This window comes from Podarcis erhardii (genome assembly GCF_964252035.2).
Source record: "Podarcis erhardii genome assembly, chromosome: 10".
NCBI classification, from domain to species: domain Eukaryota; kingdom Metazoa; phylum Chordata; class Lepidosauria; order Squamata; family Lacertidae; genus Podarcis; species Podarcis erhardii.
The window spans coordinates 45,588,754-45,604,993 of record NC_138500.1 but is presented as its reverse complement, the minus strand read 5'-3'; the positions used below and the strand labels follow the sequence as shown (position 1 = coordinate 45,604,993).

At 40.5% G+C, this 16,240-nt stretch overlaps 1 protein-coding gene and 1 long non-coding RNA gene across 10 annotated transcripts in view; one reads left to right on the top strand and one right to left on the bottom strand.

The window, feature by feature from the left end:
* LOC309351287 overlaps positions 1-16,239 on the top strand; it is a 33,440-nt gene extending 17,201 nt beyond the window's left edge. For 4 of the 7 annotated variants that reach the window (XR_014160782.1, XR_014160783.1, XR_014160784.1 and 1 more), the window contains 3 exons: positions 1,241-1,345; positions 7,597-7,697; positions 10,501-10,618. This is a non-coding gene — a long non-coding RNA (uncharacterized lncRNA). Of the gene's footprint in view, positions 1-1,240; positions 1,346-6,994; positions 8,039-10,500; positions 10,619-16,025 lie in introns of those variants that run through there. The other 3 variants (XR_014160781.1, XR_014160786.1, XR_014160787.1) reach the window with 3 other exon arrangements.
* The window catches only part of PTPRB (protein tyrosine phosphatase receptor type B), a 75,596-nt gene continuing 66,020 nt past the window's right edge, over positions 6,665-16,240 (bottom strand). For all 3 annotated transcript variants that reach the window (XM_081878730.1, XM_081878731.1, XM_081878732.1), the window contains 3 exons: positions 15,753-15,888; positions 10,913-11,033; positions 6,665-8,180 (listed from right to left, as the gene is read on the bottom strand). In XM_081878730.1, the coding sequence (XP_081734856.1) occupies positions 8,158-8,180; positions 10,913-11,033; positions 15,753-15,888 (280 nt within the window). In that variant the 3' untranslated portion in view covers positions 6,665-8,157. The remainder of the gene's footprint in view (positions 8,181-10,912; positions 11,034-15,752; positions 15,889-16,240) is intronic.

The following is a 16,240-nucleotide window of genomic DNA, read 5'->3' as shown; positions in this document are numbered from 1 at the left end:
CTTGCACTGGTGTGCCTTTTAACTGCTAGGTTGGCAGAAGCTGGGATGGAGCAACGGGAGCTCACTCCATCGTGGGGATTTGAACTACTGACCTTCTGATCTGCAAGCCTAAGAGGCTCAGTGGTTTACACCACAGCATCACCTGCATCTCCAACTATAGGCAGCCCTATATAGGGAAGTTTTAAAAATTGTTTGATGTTTTATTATGTTTTTATATATGTTGGAAGCCGCCCAGAGTGGCTGGGGCAACCCAGTCAGATGAGCAGGGTATTATTCTTATTCTTAACATTATTATGAATAATAGAATAGGACATCCCTATTTTCATCAGAGACGTGTTGTGATCTACAGCCTAATCTGATATTCTCTACGTCCCTTCCCCCACCCCCACCCCTGAGTTGTTGAGGGGCACATTCTCTTAATAAATAAATCTATCAGGCCAAAAACTAATCTATGTTGATGGTGGGCTGGACCAATGGGCCAAAGTCCAAAGTGGGCAGGGCCACCCACTTTTGTCCCTCCTTCTACCACATCTCTCCCTTTCTGACACCTCTCTTTTTCTTCCCACTCAGGAGGCTGTAAAAGGAGGAACAAATCCCTTTGGCCAGAGGCCTGGTTTATGCAGATGGCTGTTGAAATTATGCCAGAGGCTACAGCAAACAAGGCCAAGTTTCTATGTAAATGGAACCTTTCAGCATAGTCATGGCACTCCTACTTCGCAACACTATTCCCATTGAAATCAGACAGGCACCTGCAATTTTGATATTTCGTCTTCCACTGAAAACATTTCTGATTTGCCGAGAGCTTTTAGAGGATAGATTTACTGAGCACTTGGGCATTTGGTCTGTATTTTTTATGATTTTATGATATTTTAAACTGTGGGATGGGGGTTATTGTTCTGTTGCTTACTGTGTTGTTGTTTTCTGTGTGTTTATATTTTAAACCACCCTGTGTCCCTCAGATGAAAGGTGCTATAGAAATTTAATAAATGATGATGATGATGATGATGATGATTTTAGTGGCAGTGCCATAATATTTTTTTTTAATGAGCTGGCTAGTTAATGCTTTTAAAAATAAAATAAAATAAAATAAAATAAAATAAAATAAAATAAAATAAAATAAAATAAAATAAAATAAAAGTGCTGCAGGTTGCCCATTCCTGGATTAAAAATTGATACTGTATTAGATTATTATTTGGCAGAAAACTCAAACCATTTAAACACACACATACCCATTTTTCAGGCATTCTGGAAAACATGGAATGACAGACCCTGAGTAATAGCATCTGCTATCAAGCCATCTACAGTACCTCTGACACCAACCCTTTGCAGGAGTTTTGTGGAGCAAGTGAGTTGCCTCCATATCTATTATTTTTAATGATAGCAAAACAAATGAGTACAACAAGCTTACCAGACTCATTCACCATTCATCGTACTGCAAATTGCCAGGTGTTTGATTAGCTGCCTCCTTTTTGCAATCTGCTTTTGGCCTGCGAGTTTGACATTTTGCTTTCATGCCTGTTGCATGTGCCTTAATGATTTGAATGGAACACAGTTTTATCCTTTGTAAACTTTTAGTCAGTTGCAGGAATAGTAGTGCTTTTACACACACACACACACACACACACACACACACACACACAGTACAATAATGATTTTTTAAGTCCCAGTGATGTTGAAGAGTTAATAATAATATGTTGAGTTTTTCTCTGCTGAAATGAAGAAAAATTGAAAGTGCCTAACTTTATCTGGATCATAGGATGAACTGAGGTTGTGGAGTCCTCGTTCTCCTGAAATCCATAGAGTTCTGGTTTTATAAACAGAAATGTTGTAGGACTAAGTTCTCAGCATGAAAAATTCATTGCCTTGGCAAAGGAATCAATGGTTTCTGCTGCAATGCTTTATTTTTTAATAAAATAGTATTAACTTTAGATTATCCTCTCTTGTTATTTTAACAATGTATTTCATAAAAAGGGAATTTTGCATTGGCTTAAACTCCCTGCATCATGCATGCCTAATCTGTTGTTTTAGGATGCAATCGTATACCGACTTGCCTGTGAATAAGCACCATTTAATTCAATGGGATTTCCTTGCATCGAATTATTACTTTAATCACATGTCATTTGTTTATTGGATAAATATATCCTTTCTTCCCTCCAAAGAGTTTAAGGTTATTTCCATTTTTATCCACATAAGTACCCTGTGAAGTGGGTTAGGGTGAGAGATAGTGACTGGCCCAAGATCACCAAGTGAGTGGAGATTTGAACCCATGTCTCCCCAATCCTAGTCCAATACTCAAGCTCAAACCCAATACTGCCATAACATGTGCAGCTTTAGCACAGCTCATCAGAAGTTTCGGATTGCTACCAAGGGACTGCCAATTTAGTTTCATGTTGCTTAGTTTATATTTGTTTTAGACTGTCAAGGTAAAGGGACCCCTGACTATTAGGTCCAGTCGTGGCCGACTCTGGGGTTTATTGGCTGAGGGAGCCAGCGTCATGTGGCCAGCATGACTAAGCCGCTTCTGGCGAACGAGAGCAGCACATGGAAACGCCGTTTACCTTCCCGCCAGAGCGGTACCTATTTATCTACTTGCACTTTGACATGCTTTCGAACTGCTAGGTTGGCAGGAGCAGGGACCGAGCAACAGGAGCTCACCCCGTCGCGGGGATTCGAACCACCGACACCTTCTGATTGGCAAGTCCTAGGCTCTGTGGTTTAACCCACAGTGCCACCCGTGTCCTGTTTTAGACTGTACCTACATTTAAAATGTATTAATACAACCCAAAATTCTAAAGGGTTCTGCTTTGCACACAGAACTCTAGTGATGCACACAGGTAGTCTTGCTCATTTTGATGTCATGGAATGCAATGAGGATGCTTGCAGCAATTATTATTATTATTATTATTATTATATTTTAATTAGTATTATTGGTTTTTGTGTGTTATAAACAGGGGAACAGTACATCTGTTGTCTCCACTTTGAATTCAGCCTTTTTCGCAGTTTACATTTGGTGAGAGACATTTTTGTCATAGTCATCTTGCAGTTGGGGAGGGGGAGAGAAATGGGGATATTGTTCTTTCGTTCTGTTGCCTATTCTTAGTGTTGCGGGGGGGAGGGTTGTGTCAGCATCACATGGGCGGGTTCTTTGTTTATTTAGTTATTTATTTATTATCAATATTGCGAGAGGTTAGGGGTTCCTGATCTTGCTTGGTTGTGTTTAGTTGATTGCGGTGTGGTTTATTTGTGTGAAGGGAGGTGGGCTAGGTTGTTGGGTCAGGTGAGCCATATTGATTTGTATGCTGTTGAAGGGGGAATAGGTCATTGTCCTGTTGTGTTGTGTATCAAATAATGGAGAACCACACTGGGATGAAGGCATCTTCCGTAGCTTGTCAATGTGATAGTTTGAGTTTGTTGGTTAGCTTTCCCATTAGGGTGGTTTCCCATACAATTTGGGACCCGTGGCCTATGTTGCTTGCAGCAATTATCAGTTCACAGAATAAATTGTGCAGGATGGTTCCTGAGATCATGGAGCAGGTTTTCATCTGTGTTTAGATCATTTTGAATCAAGAGGGTGGGCTGAACCTTTCAAAACTGTGTTGTTGTTGTTTCTTAGAATTCCCAAGCAATGTTGGGTGTGAGGCTGCTAGTAATTAAATAGATCAACTCTGTTCTTTGGCAGAATTCAAAAACTAAATTATACAGTAAAAAAGGGGGGGAGGGAGTTCATTTGTGGGCCAACATGTACACAGAGAGCAGCATTCCAGTTTGGTTTTGCTATAAATGGTGTCCAAAGGCATAGCAAAGAGATGAATAATTTCCAAAACATATAGCAGATAGTGGTACCCATCTAAGGCAAAAGCATTGTAATCTGTCAATACTTTTACTCATTTGGTCTCTGGGAACATACCAGATGTTGATTCTGCAGAGAATATGGTAACAATGGGGAGCAATAGATTCATGAACCAATCACAAGTGTGGCTTCCTGAAGTGGTTGAAATGGCTGTTGGCAGAATGATGTGGTCTTATTTGTATACACAGAGTGTACAAAGGAGAAATATGAAAACAAAGAGCAGTGGAAATGAGAAAAGGGAGTGTCATTTGTATTCTTTGGCGAATGATGTACAATCCAAAATGCTTGCTCTCACATCATATATTACTGAATAGGATTCATTTCCTCAGCAGAAAGATGACACTTTAATAGATCTCGGAGATAATTTATATAGGGCAGTTGATGTTTCCTCAGAGTTGCTCAACACATTGTAATTGTATTACTGGTAATGAATCTCATTTTTGCCGTGATGCTGAGGGAACAGGATTGCTGATGAACGTTGAATCAATTGCCCTCAAAAGAGACACAAGGTTTTGATTATTTAAATTCACTCCCCTCCTTCCCACTGCATTGTTTTGGTAGGTAAACAGGGAAGTAAGAAGCAATGTGAATTTATAATCTCTCTGAACACACTACTTTCCATTTCACTCCCACTGGGGAAACCCAGCCAGATGGGTGGGGTATAAATAATTTATTATTATTATTGTTATTGTTATTGTTATTGTTATTATTGATAGCTATTGAGAAGGAGTCATGGAATGTGCTGATTTGCCAGCACAGGAGCATAACGGCCATGGCAGGTGGAGGGAGGGCCACACTGGAAGGCCTTCAGTGGAATTAGATTCTATGGGATCAGGGAGGGAGATTTCTTCCTCAGCTGTTCCCTGCCATGCGTTTTGTAGCAGAAAAACACCTGGTTTGTAAAGTGCAAAAAATGAAGAAGCATCTGCTCCATCTATCTCCTTGGTGACAAGAGGGTTGCACACTGGCTCCCAGTTTCTTTCTCCGAGCATAGACAAATGATTCTAAATTTAACTTTGATTTTCTGCTTAGCTGAGCCTGTGTCCAACCAGTTTAAACAGATACCTGCTGTTAACAACGGAGAGCCAAACAGCCAGAAGCCTGCTGAAGTCTTCCTATGAGTAGGGAGGCAATGGACAGAGGGGTGGCAGGCAGCAGCGGAGCAAGTCGATCGGGCGCCTGGGGTGGCACGTGTGCCCTGCGCCCGGGGGTGGGGCCAGCCACTCACGGGGGCACCATGGGGCCTCCAAGGAGCCTGCCTGCCTCCTCCCACTCAGCCACCCTACAGCTGAGGGGGAGGCAACGGGCAGACTGTTTGGGGCAGCGCTGAGCCAGCAGGTGCTCAAGCCACCGTGTCACCCCCAGGAGAGACGCGTGGCTCCGGCGTGCTGCAGGCCCCGTGGTGAGTGCCGCCCACCATTTTGTCACCCCCCTCAGTGGGGACACCCGGTGCGGACCGCACCCACTGCACTCCCCTTCTACGTCCGTGGTGGCAGGTCCCCTCAAAAATTAATTCTGTGCTTCTGTTCAACAACCCCATGTTCTGGGCAAATTCACGGAGGGCTAAAATGGGTTTTATCAAGTTACTACTCCTACTAAATACTAGATGGATTACCAACAACCACACTGCTGTTTGAAAATATAAAAAAGCATGCAGGGTTCTTCTGGCTGACCTTAACATTCTGTTTGATGAGTTTTTCCACATGTGATTGATCAGAACAGAAAAAAAGAATCACAAGCTTATAACAGCAGTTTCTAATGAAAGCTATGATTTGACCACTTCACTGTGCAGCTAGCCAATGTGTGCTTTCAGTTGCCGTAATCTTAGGACCAGTTTGGGGGTCACATGAATCAGTCTTTACCCTCAAATAAAATGTTTGTATGATGTGTGTAAGGGGAAGTGTTTCCTATATAAAACATTCACGTCCCATTAAGGTTACATGGGGGAGGCGCACATCACTTTTGTTAAGCAATTTTGGCATGGCAAATGGTCAGGGAGTTGTAGTTCAGAAACGTCTGAAAAGTCACATGATTGAATTAGAGGATGTAGGTCAGGGATGGTGAGCATTTGTTGTTGGACTGCACTTCCCATCAGTCCCAGGAAGCATGGCCAATGGTCAGTGATGATGGGAATTGTAGTCCAACAAAACTAGGAAGGCCACAGTGTTCCTATCCCTGCTTTTGTATGGACAGAGACCCTGTGAAAGCCTGGCAGGCTACCTCTCTTCTTGCCATCTGTGATTTAGTTGAGTCATTTTGTTTGCTGAGGCTGCAATCCTATACACAACTTACCTGGGAGTAAGTGCCATTGCCCGTAGTGGGTCTTACATCTGAGTTGGCAATGTATAGTATTGTGCCATAAACAAATATCTCTCCTAATTTGCTGCTACTTGTATTTATATGTTTTCTGTATCCAGTAGTTGCTTTAAAATTTGATTTTACTGGCATTGCCTTTTGACTGTAAATGCTTTCTTTTGTACATCACCTCGGGCACCTTGTCAGAAAGGAGGCATACAAGTGAAGTAATTAGATGAAGTACAGCAGGGCTTCTTTGTGTGGTGTGTCCAGAAACACCACAACATTGGCTATAAATATTAATGACCTCCCTCCACCTCTTTTGGAAAGAAAGCAATTTGCAATGAACAGCAAGGTTTGAAGTATTTTAAGAATGTGGCAAAATCTTGGCTATAATTCATTCTCTCTGCATATAGAGCCTTTGTCCTCCACATGTAGAGAGGATTGATGATAGTCTTTATGTGTTTATTGGGCTGAAGACTCTTTTCTATCACATGGTCTCTCATCAAACTCAGGCTCTGTCTTCAAAACTTTTTTAATGTGCTGCACAAATATTCTAGCCTTTGCATCTAAAATACATTTGTGCTGTGTAAGTGTTTATTCGCTGCATGCATTTTTAAGATCAGGCTGCATATTCATTTTATAGTGAAAATATGAAGTTAAGTGTCAACAGTGGAAACAGTTCAATCTCAACTTATTGTCCCATTTAGCAACAATGTTCTATTTAATAGAACTTTTTAATGCCCTGCATCTGTTCCTATTGACCTAACATATTGCAGCACCTTCATAAAAGTGAGCCAATTAAAGCAGCTGGCTGTTCTTAAAGTTGAGCAACTTTGTTCATTCCAGAGTGTCTCATTGGAAATTAATCTGATGCTGAAAAATAGGCAGCAGGCCTTGGGCAGAGTGTCAGAGTTGGAAGGGACCCTGAGTGTTATCTAATCCAACTCCCGGCAGTGAAGGAATCTTTTAAAACAAACCTCCAAGGAAGGTTAGTACCCTTGGGTCCACTTCATCAGGTCCCAGAGATGTGAATTCATTTAAGGTAGCTAGATGTCCCATTACCACATCTTGGGCTGTAGCTCCCTCTGTGCATTGTTTATTTTGTTCTCAACAGGTTGGGCACTGCTTTTCTTTTGAGTAATGAAAGAGGTAAAGTAGGTGTTCCGCCTTCTGTCACCTAATAGTATTTATCTGTCTTCTCCATACTGTGTTAAGAGCTCATATTTGTCTTGCTTGTTTCCCCTTACTCTGTGCATTAGTACAGAGACAACCGAAAACATGAGTCATTCTCTCCAGCTGCTTCCTCCTTGTAGTTTCCCAACCTTTAGCAGGTTTTCTGGAGCACCACCTCGGTTTCCTGTGCATCAATGAAGCTATTATCCCTAGTGCCAGGTCTTCCCCTGTCAACTATAATATGACAGTCTCTTTATTGTCTCCCTCTCCCTCAGGATTGCAGTCTTCATTATTATTTAAAACCCTGATGCCTTCAGAAGTCTAAAGAACATGACATGCGCACAGATGAATGGAAGCTGATATCACAGTTCACAAGGTATGAAATATGCATGCTTTTGCAGCTCTTGAATGATCAATAATTTTTAACCCTTAACAACATAGCTGCAAGGAGGAGCTAGTCTAGGTATTATGGTTGCCCACCCATGCCTGGAAGTGTTGTGTTACACATTTTTGTCTCATGCTTAAAAACTTGCTACTTATTCAGCAAAAGATAGTTTATAGGGAAGAATTCATTAAAATAACTTTAGCATGGAAAAATAGTATTATCTGAAGCTTAATATAAACATTATAGATAAAATACATATTTACACAATAGCAAAGTACATTTATATACAACAATATCTATTATATTTAAATTATATACTTTAAAAATGTCACCAGACTAATAAATTATACACAGTATCAAACATGTCTGGCACTTCTGTAGTGCATAATTTTTTTTTTTTTTTAAAAAAACCAACAGATACAACTGCAACAAGCAGGAATCTGTTGGAGCTTTAGTGCCTTGAATAAACAGCATCTGAAACAAAAAGAAAACGGAAGTTAGGAAGTGCACACAGAATGGTTTTGTTTTCGTATTTCCAGCGCCAGCCTGTAAACATGTCCTTATGAAAGTACTAGAATGATATAGATAGCTGGAGACCAGAATTGTGTCTCTATGCAAAATAAGAAAGTGGCAACTGTGCCCTTAGAACAACAAGACAGAACAGTCATATATTTTTTTTCTTGACAGGACTCCTGCCTTTTTAACGCTAATAGGACATTGCCCTATAAATCTTTTAAACAAAAACAAATAACAAAACCAAGCTATATAAAAAGCAGAAATTGAGGAAAGAAAGCTCTTTTTGGCATACAAGTACTGTGATTAGGTTAAGCCTTTCCTGCTGGATTTCTGCTTATCACACAGCTCTTAAAGGACATAAGCTCTGCAACGGGGTGGGGTGGGGAGGTAGCCATATTAGTATTCAGTATCATCTATACTACAGACTTACAGTGCAGTTCTAAACTTGTCTACTCAGATGCAAGTGCTGCATAGTTTTGTAGGACTTCCTCCCATCTGGAGTTACAGCTTTGAACTGGTTAAGCCATCATTCCTTACCCCAGGGAACTCTGGGAACTTTTACTTCTGTGGAAGGGGAAAAGGTTCTTTAAAAAAATAGTATCTTTTTCAGGGCAGCCATCTTGGTACTCCCCAGATGTTATAGACTTCAATGGTCAGGGATGATAGGAGTGAGAGTCCAACAGGCCTGTTTAGTGGCTTTCACCAGTGCTGTAAATAATCTATGCTCTGGAGAGTTGGCATACACATGTGTGGAAAATAATTCTAGCAGGGAATTAACAGAAATCTTTATAATTCATACAGTAGGATCATTTTTTTGCCGGGGGGGGGGGGGAACAATGGCAGTTAAATTGGCCTAAAACACCCACACATTTGTGCCTATGAAACAGCAATAAGATTCAAACTGCAAACCCTCACAAAGGAACATCCATTAATTTTGTGAAAATAAATAAATCTAAATCAGGTACAGTGGTACCTCGGGTTACATACGCTTCAGGTTACAGACTCCGCTAACCCAGAAATAGTGCTTCAGGTTAAGAACTTTGCTTCAGGATGAGAACAGAAATCGCGCTGTGGTGACGTGGCAGCAGCAGGAGGCCCCATTAGCTAAAGTGGTGCTTCAGGTTAAGAACAGTTTCAGGTTAAGAACGGACCTCCAGAACGAATTAATTACTTAACCCGAGGTACCACTGTACTTAATTCTTTCCAGAGGTCCGTACTTAACCTGAAGCACCACTTTAGCTAATGGGGCCTCCTGCTGCCGCGCCGCCGGAGCACAATTTCTGTTCTCATCCTGAAGCAAAGTTCTTAACCTGAAGCACTATTTCTGGGTTAGCGGAGTCTGTAACCTGAAGCGTATGTAACCTGAAGCATATGTAACCCGAGGTACCACTGTATAGTTATCATGCCTACCCTCTGGAGTTTTAGACTAAACCTTCCTTCAGCCACCATGGCCCAGGGATGAAGAGAGTTGTGGTCTACAACATCTGGAGACATCCCATTGGCTATCCTTGAACAAAATAGAGACTTAAAAAAATTGTCAGTATGGGTAAAAATAAAATAAAAAGTTTACTGGGCATTTAGCTGCAGAATAGTCAGATATTCTGTGAATCTACCACCACAGAACTGATTACTATACAGGATTCCACTATCAAAAATTGATAAGAAGGCTTTAGTAAATCCTCTCATTATGACTTCCTATACTGGAGCAAGATGTCAAGCAAAGAAAGTGATGGAAGGACAAGGCAGGTTATTCTTATCAAGATCATTTGTTTGGTATAGTAAATATGTCTGGTATTTTATTAGCACAATATATTCTCCCTTCTCCAGAAAGCCTAAAACCTCAAAAGGCAGCAAAAGGGTGCTATTCTATAGCATAAAATATGGCATATGAACATATAACACATGAAGGGAAACATATTAAGCCTGTAATGGAGCCTTCAAGTACAGCCCATGAAAAGTTGAAAGAACTAGATGGTGTTTAGAGATGCCTTCAATGGCGGAGATTTCTTTCAAATAATAGAAAGGTCAAGTTGGAGGACAGTAATAAACTATATCCATGAGATTTCGTTCAAAGTTCTGGGGTGTAAATTCTCAACTTTTTCAATGGGAGTAGACTGGTTTAAATAAAAATATTTCATCCTGTGTTGTGGTGGACTGCGCAATAACAGCACAAATGTAACAAATATCAGGGAGTTGTAGGTTCAAAGGAACTGCATGAACAACTAAAGAAAAACAAAATGAGGGTTAATGCTCAGAACCATCTTGCTTCTCTTCTCAGCTCATGATACCTTCTTACCCGTAAGAAGCTGATTATATGATTCACCATCCATTGTCAGCTCTTTTAACAGAAGTCCCAGGTTGTGTGCCGACATTCAAAATTGCAATTTTTATATTTATTAGTTACAGACAGGTAGCCGTGTTGGTCTGCCATAGTCAAAACAAAATAAAAAAATTCCTTCCAGTAGCACCTTAAAGACCAACTGGGTTAGTTCTTGGTATGAGCTTTCGTGTGCATGCACGAAACTAACCCAGTTGGTCTTTAAGGTGCTACTGGAAGGAATTTTTTTATTTTGTTTTTATATTTATTGAAAGAGATGGCTGCTTTTGCTATAACTACCAGTTATATTATAATCACGTTGTTACACATCATAAAGTTATATTTTTTAATCTTAAAAAAAAAAAATCCTTACCTCTGTGATACTCAGGATTCACATTTTCATATATTGGAAACAATGGGTTTTCCTGTTCACTGCGTAGCTTTCTTGCTCTTAAGACATCTCTCACACATTGATGTAAATACGCATACTGACACTGCAATGAAGGAAGAGAATGTGTCAAGATGAGGAAAAAATGTTTTTTCAGGTCTTCCTTTCCTAGTGATAGGAGAACATATTTGTTCAGGTCATTTTGGACTTTCTGAACCAATATATGAACTGGAAAACAGCTTTCCCTGGGAAAAAAACGCACACACTATTTTATGAATTTTGCATTGTCATTCTCTAACCAAACCATATTAAAGAGAGAGCATGCATTGGGTGCAAATTGCTTGCAAAAAAATCATATAACAGATAAATCTGTGTATATTAGGAGGCATGGACACAATATTATGAATTTTCATACGGCTTCTTTGAAAATTGCAAATGTGCACAGAAACTAGATAAGCTGAAATTAAGATTTGAAAAATGAGAAATTGTGAGAAATCAAAATTGACAGATCCCTCTAATCTCTTGACACCAATCAACACCTGAATCATTAAGTTGTTGTTGGGGGGGTCTGCTTCATTCACAGCTTAGAGAGCCTTTTGCAGCTGGCTTATTAGGATGGGGATTCCTCTTATCAAAGTGTTCTCTTTCCGCCATAATTTAAAGTGTTAAAGGGCCAGAATTCCTAATAATTGAATGGACTGGAGGCATTGGGTTTGGATGACATACCACCAGACTGGAATGGAATGTTAGCTCCCCACCATGCACACCACATTAGATGGTTCAGAATAGTTGCTCCTGCCCTAGGCTTGACTTCTGTAATGCTACTAGATTATAGAGCATGAAGGGGGGGGGGAGGTGAGATTTTCCCTCTGTTTATTTCAACATCCACCTGTAAGTTCTTGCTAGCCCCCAACATGCTATGAAATATTGACCTCTTTCATCCAGAAATGTACAAGTGGTTTAAATGAGCTGCATTGCATGACTGCACAGTACATTTTAGCCCATAGCCACGCTAGGTAGATCTGAAAGGTCCATTTCCTTGACAGAAGCAGCAAGTCACCAAATCTCAACTCTGGCAGTAAGACTGTGGAGGCCTCTTTGCCTCCTTCCTATTCTGCTTGGATCATAGTAAAGTTCAAAATGTTGAATTTTGAATGTAATGAAAGAACTCAAAACCATTCAATCTTCTCCTCACTTTTATACCAGATAACTGGAATATTATTGTAAATCCCATCTAAAAATAAATTAGTTTCATTTTTCTAACTAGGAAGGAAGAATATCCCCATTAGTTAATTCAATTAATAATACTCATCATCTTAATAGTAGTAATATTTTCCAGAGTGATGCCAGCCTAGTGACTAAGGCGTTGTTGTTTTTTTGTTGTTTTTTTCCGCAATGCAATCATTTTTAGTGCCTACATGGAAAATCTCCCCCACAATTATAACACAGGCTTCTCAGCTTTGCCTGTTAAAAACCTTAAGCTTGAACTTATTATAGCATCTCATTTATTAGGAAGCACTTGGATTTTTCATTATGATCCAAGCAACAGCACCATAGCATTTTCAAACAGTGCTAAGCACAGTCTAAGTCTCTGTATTGTAAGAGACACACAGGAATTTGTAGATGACTGTAACCTGACAAATTAAACAGACCTAGATTCTGATACCGTTGCTACAATCCCTCTCTCATTGTGCCTGGTTGGAAGGGAGGGAGAAATTCCCAACAGCCAACCAGGAAGACTTTAAACTACAGTAATGAAGGCTTGCAGGATCCCAGACTACAACACTGAACTTTAACAATCCACTCTCCCAGTTCTGCTACTCTTCCTGTTTAATCCTCCCCCACTCTATATTTCCAGCATAATAAAAAGACTTTCCCATCCCACTGGTCCTTCTGTTTGTTTCCTCCCCTGTTCTCTACCAGTGAGGGAGATGTACTGTAATTCTCTATTGTGGCTGATAAGTGAAAACTGTTTAATTATTATTTGCTGAGGTTTAATTTTACTGTTTACTATTAGATCCCGATGGATTGCTGAATGTTGCTTTGCTTTATATGTTGTTTATTTTAAAGTTATTGTGACTTTTTATATTGGATCAGATTGTTACTATTAGGCTGGATCTAGACACATCAAAGAAGTGTTTCAGTTAAGTGTGCTGTAAACTTTGTATATGAAATCGGCTTAGCAAAAATGAAACTCCACAGTACGCAGCTGGTGTCACAGTCTTAGAAAACATAAACAATGCATATAAAGCAATTTTTATTTACCAATGTAGCCAAGTCCTTAATGTTTGGTTAGATTTTTATATGTGTTGGAAGCCGCCCAGAGTTGCTGAGGTGGGGTATAAATAAATTATATTATTATTATTTTATTTTACATGCAAGATGCATGTTTTCCTGGACTTCACAGCAGCATGCATAATGCTGTGATGGTTCCAAATAGTGGCTTAATATTGCAAAGATGTCCTTCAGATATTGCAAATGGGAAGCTGGCATCAGGGTGTTTTTTGTTTTTTTTTTAAAACTTGTCTTATTTTACACTGAAAATCCAGATTAAATGAGGAAAAAATATTAGCTGGTATGTTGATGCCAGCAATGGCATCTAGACATACAAACAAACATGCATGCATGAGGAGCACCTATCCTTATCTGGAAGCACCCTGATTGCAAGCATAGCAAGTGTCCTCACCACCAACAGCAGCACCAACCTCTGGGAACTGGCACTGCAGTAAAGCCACTAGTATCATAGCTCACTTTGGGTTAGCCTGTGATTGCAATACCTCTTAAGAGAGCACAGAAATGTACACATTGCTTTTCTTTGTTTTCTAGTATCTCTGGTTAAAATAGCATTATGTGACTGACTCCTCTCTTTCTCTCTGTGTGTTTTAAATTAAAGAATTGTGCTCTCATCTTGTTTTATTACCCACTTGTGAACAACATGTTGGGAAGAGACGGATCTCTTCTTCCCAATACCATAATAATGAATGATGGCAAGACATGCTTGGTAAAGAAATAGAACACACTAAAAGTTGTCTCTCCCTCTGACCTTGCAGCTTCTAAGTAATAAGCTCACAGATAAGTATCTACATCTTCAGTTATATATCGTTCTTTATCTGCCTGTTTGTCTGATGGTTTTCTAAGCACTCATACACAGAGCTCCTAAGTATGTCTCATCTTTTGAACCATTGTCTACCCCACTAAGCCTAATGCTCTGAAACACTGACCCTATTTCACCCATGGAGGGGAAAAAAATCCCTAGTTATTTGTTAGAAGCATTTCCAGAGTGCCTGTAAATTACTGTCTATATAAATGGATAGCGAAACAGGCACTTCCCCAGAGCTGGTGAAAATTGCTTTCACTTCCCTCATTGTAAAGGACTACATTTCTTGTGAGGCTGCTGTTAGGGAGCAAGTACGTCCCCCTCATATTTTGAAAAGTTAAGTAATTAAGCTGCAGCAGCTACTGATTGTTTTGTAGTACCAGCATTCATCTGTGCAATACAGAAGGTATACAAAAAGGAGCAAAGAAAGGAGAAGGGGGAAAAAAACCTCCTGTTGAAGTGCAGCTAGCTAGCATCATGGGAGATAAAAGGTACTTAAGGTACTGCTGTACAAGCAAAGCTTTGTTATAGGACTGGTGGCTAGATAGCCATAGAAATCCAGACATTACATGAGAGCTCAGCACTTTTAGGAAATGATGCATGAGGTCTAAGAAGACAAAGAGGGATGAGCTAAGGCCTAGATGATACATTGGCTCACTAATCTGTGCCCTTAAGTGCAGGGTGTTTTTTATTTCTAAAAAAACACACATTTCCAGCAAGGGGATTGAATGGCGGGGGGGGGGGGGCTGAATCATGTCCCTAGGGTGGGAAGCAGTAGGCTTTACCCCACTGCTAATTGGGATTGCCACCCCTGCCAACACCCCCTGCATCAATATGCATGGGGACGACAATGTTCCATTTCCTTCAGTGGTGTTCTAATGCAATCTGAGATCACAGCAGGGAACAGAGACTCTGGCCCTTGAGGAAAGTTACCTGTGCCTAGCTTACCTTTGCTAGCTGACTTCCTCCCATAACTGACAAGCAGTTGCTAGCTGACCAGCAATTTATTTATTAACTTTGTATACCAGCTTTCATTTGTACACAGCATAAAAAATGCAAGATAAAAACACATAAAAATGAGAACAGCTTATCTATGCTAGCTGACCACCTCCACTAGCTGATTAACAGTTTCTAACTGACCAGGAATTTGAGAGGTGAGGGAGAAGATGTATAATTGAGGAAAGAAGGGCACAAGGAGGAAAAGGAGCTGGAGAAACCTCACCCATGGTCTAGAGCCATGGTTCCCAATGTGGGGCACACAAACCACAGGGGGGCAATTTGATTTTTTTGGGGGGGGCAATTTGAGAATGAGTTAACAGTTAATGGCCTTTTAGGCTTCCTCCATGTGAATAGGAGTTCACTTTTTGAATAATAATAATTATATTTCACGGGGGTGAGGCATCAGGATTTCAGAGATGCTTAGGTGGGGCATGGCTAAAAAAAGGTTGGGAACCACTGGCCTGGAGACTTATTTCTGTTGAGAGGGGAGGGTGGAAACAAGCAGAGTTTTGGGAGGGCTGGTGAGGGAAGGGGCTTGTGGGAAGGTAAAGCTGCAATTGCTGCAGCACCAGAACCTCACCCAAACCCAGTAGAGTGGGCCAGGAAGATCGGAGAGTGGAAAAAGTGTGTTGGAATTTCATACACTGGTTTGAACCAAACAATTCAGTTTTTAGCGAGGACTCTCCGGTTATTGTGTTATGATAATAGTGGCATCCTAATAATGCTTACCTCTGTTTGGACCATGTGGACTCTGTGAAGCCTCAGATCATGCACAGCCCCGTAAATATCAACAGAATCTTTTGAGTCCAACTGCTGAAGAATTCGATCAAGTGCAATAAAGGTGCCTGTTCTTCCAACTCCAGCACTGAAAAAGAATACAGAAACAGTGTGTGTCCTGATTTGCTGCTCCTCTTCCTCATCTAGCTAGTAAGACACAGGAGGCTCAAGCTGAGTTCTCATTTGTATTCATTTCCATCATTTCCATCTTTTGTATTTTAACAGAGAGAGAAGCAGGGAAACTTCTCAGTGCCGCCCACCGGCAAAACGGTTGGAAGAATGATCTCTTGATAGGTACACTTTGCACATGGGGAATACTTAAACTTCCAATTGGCTATCAGAAGTCCTACCTGCTCAATGAGTCTGGAAAGCAAATAAAAGGCAAATACTTTTTGATGCTCTCTTGCCCACCCCCAACCCAATCTTCAAAGCACTGTTGT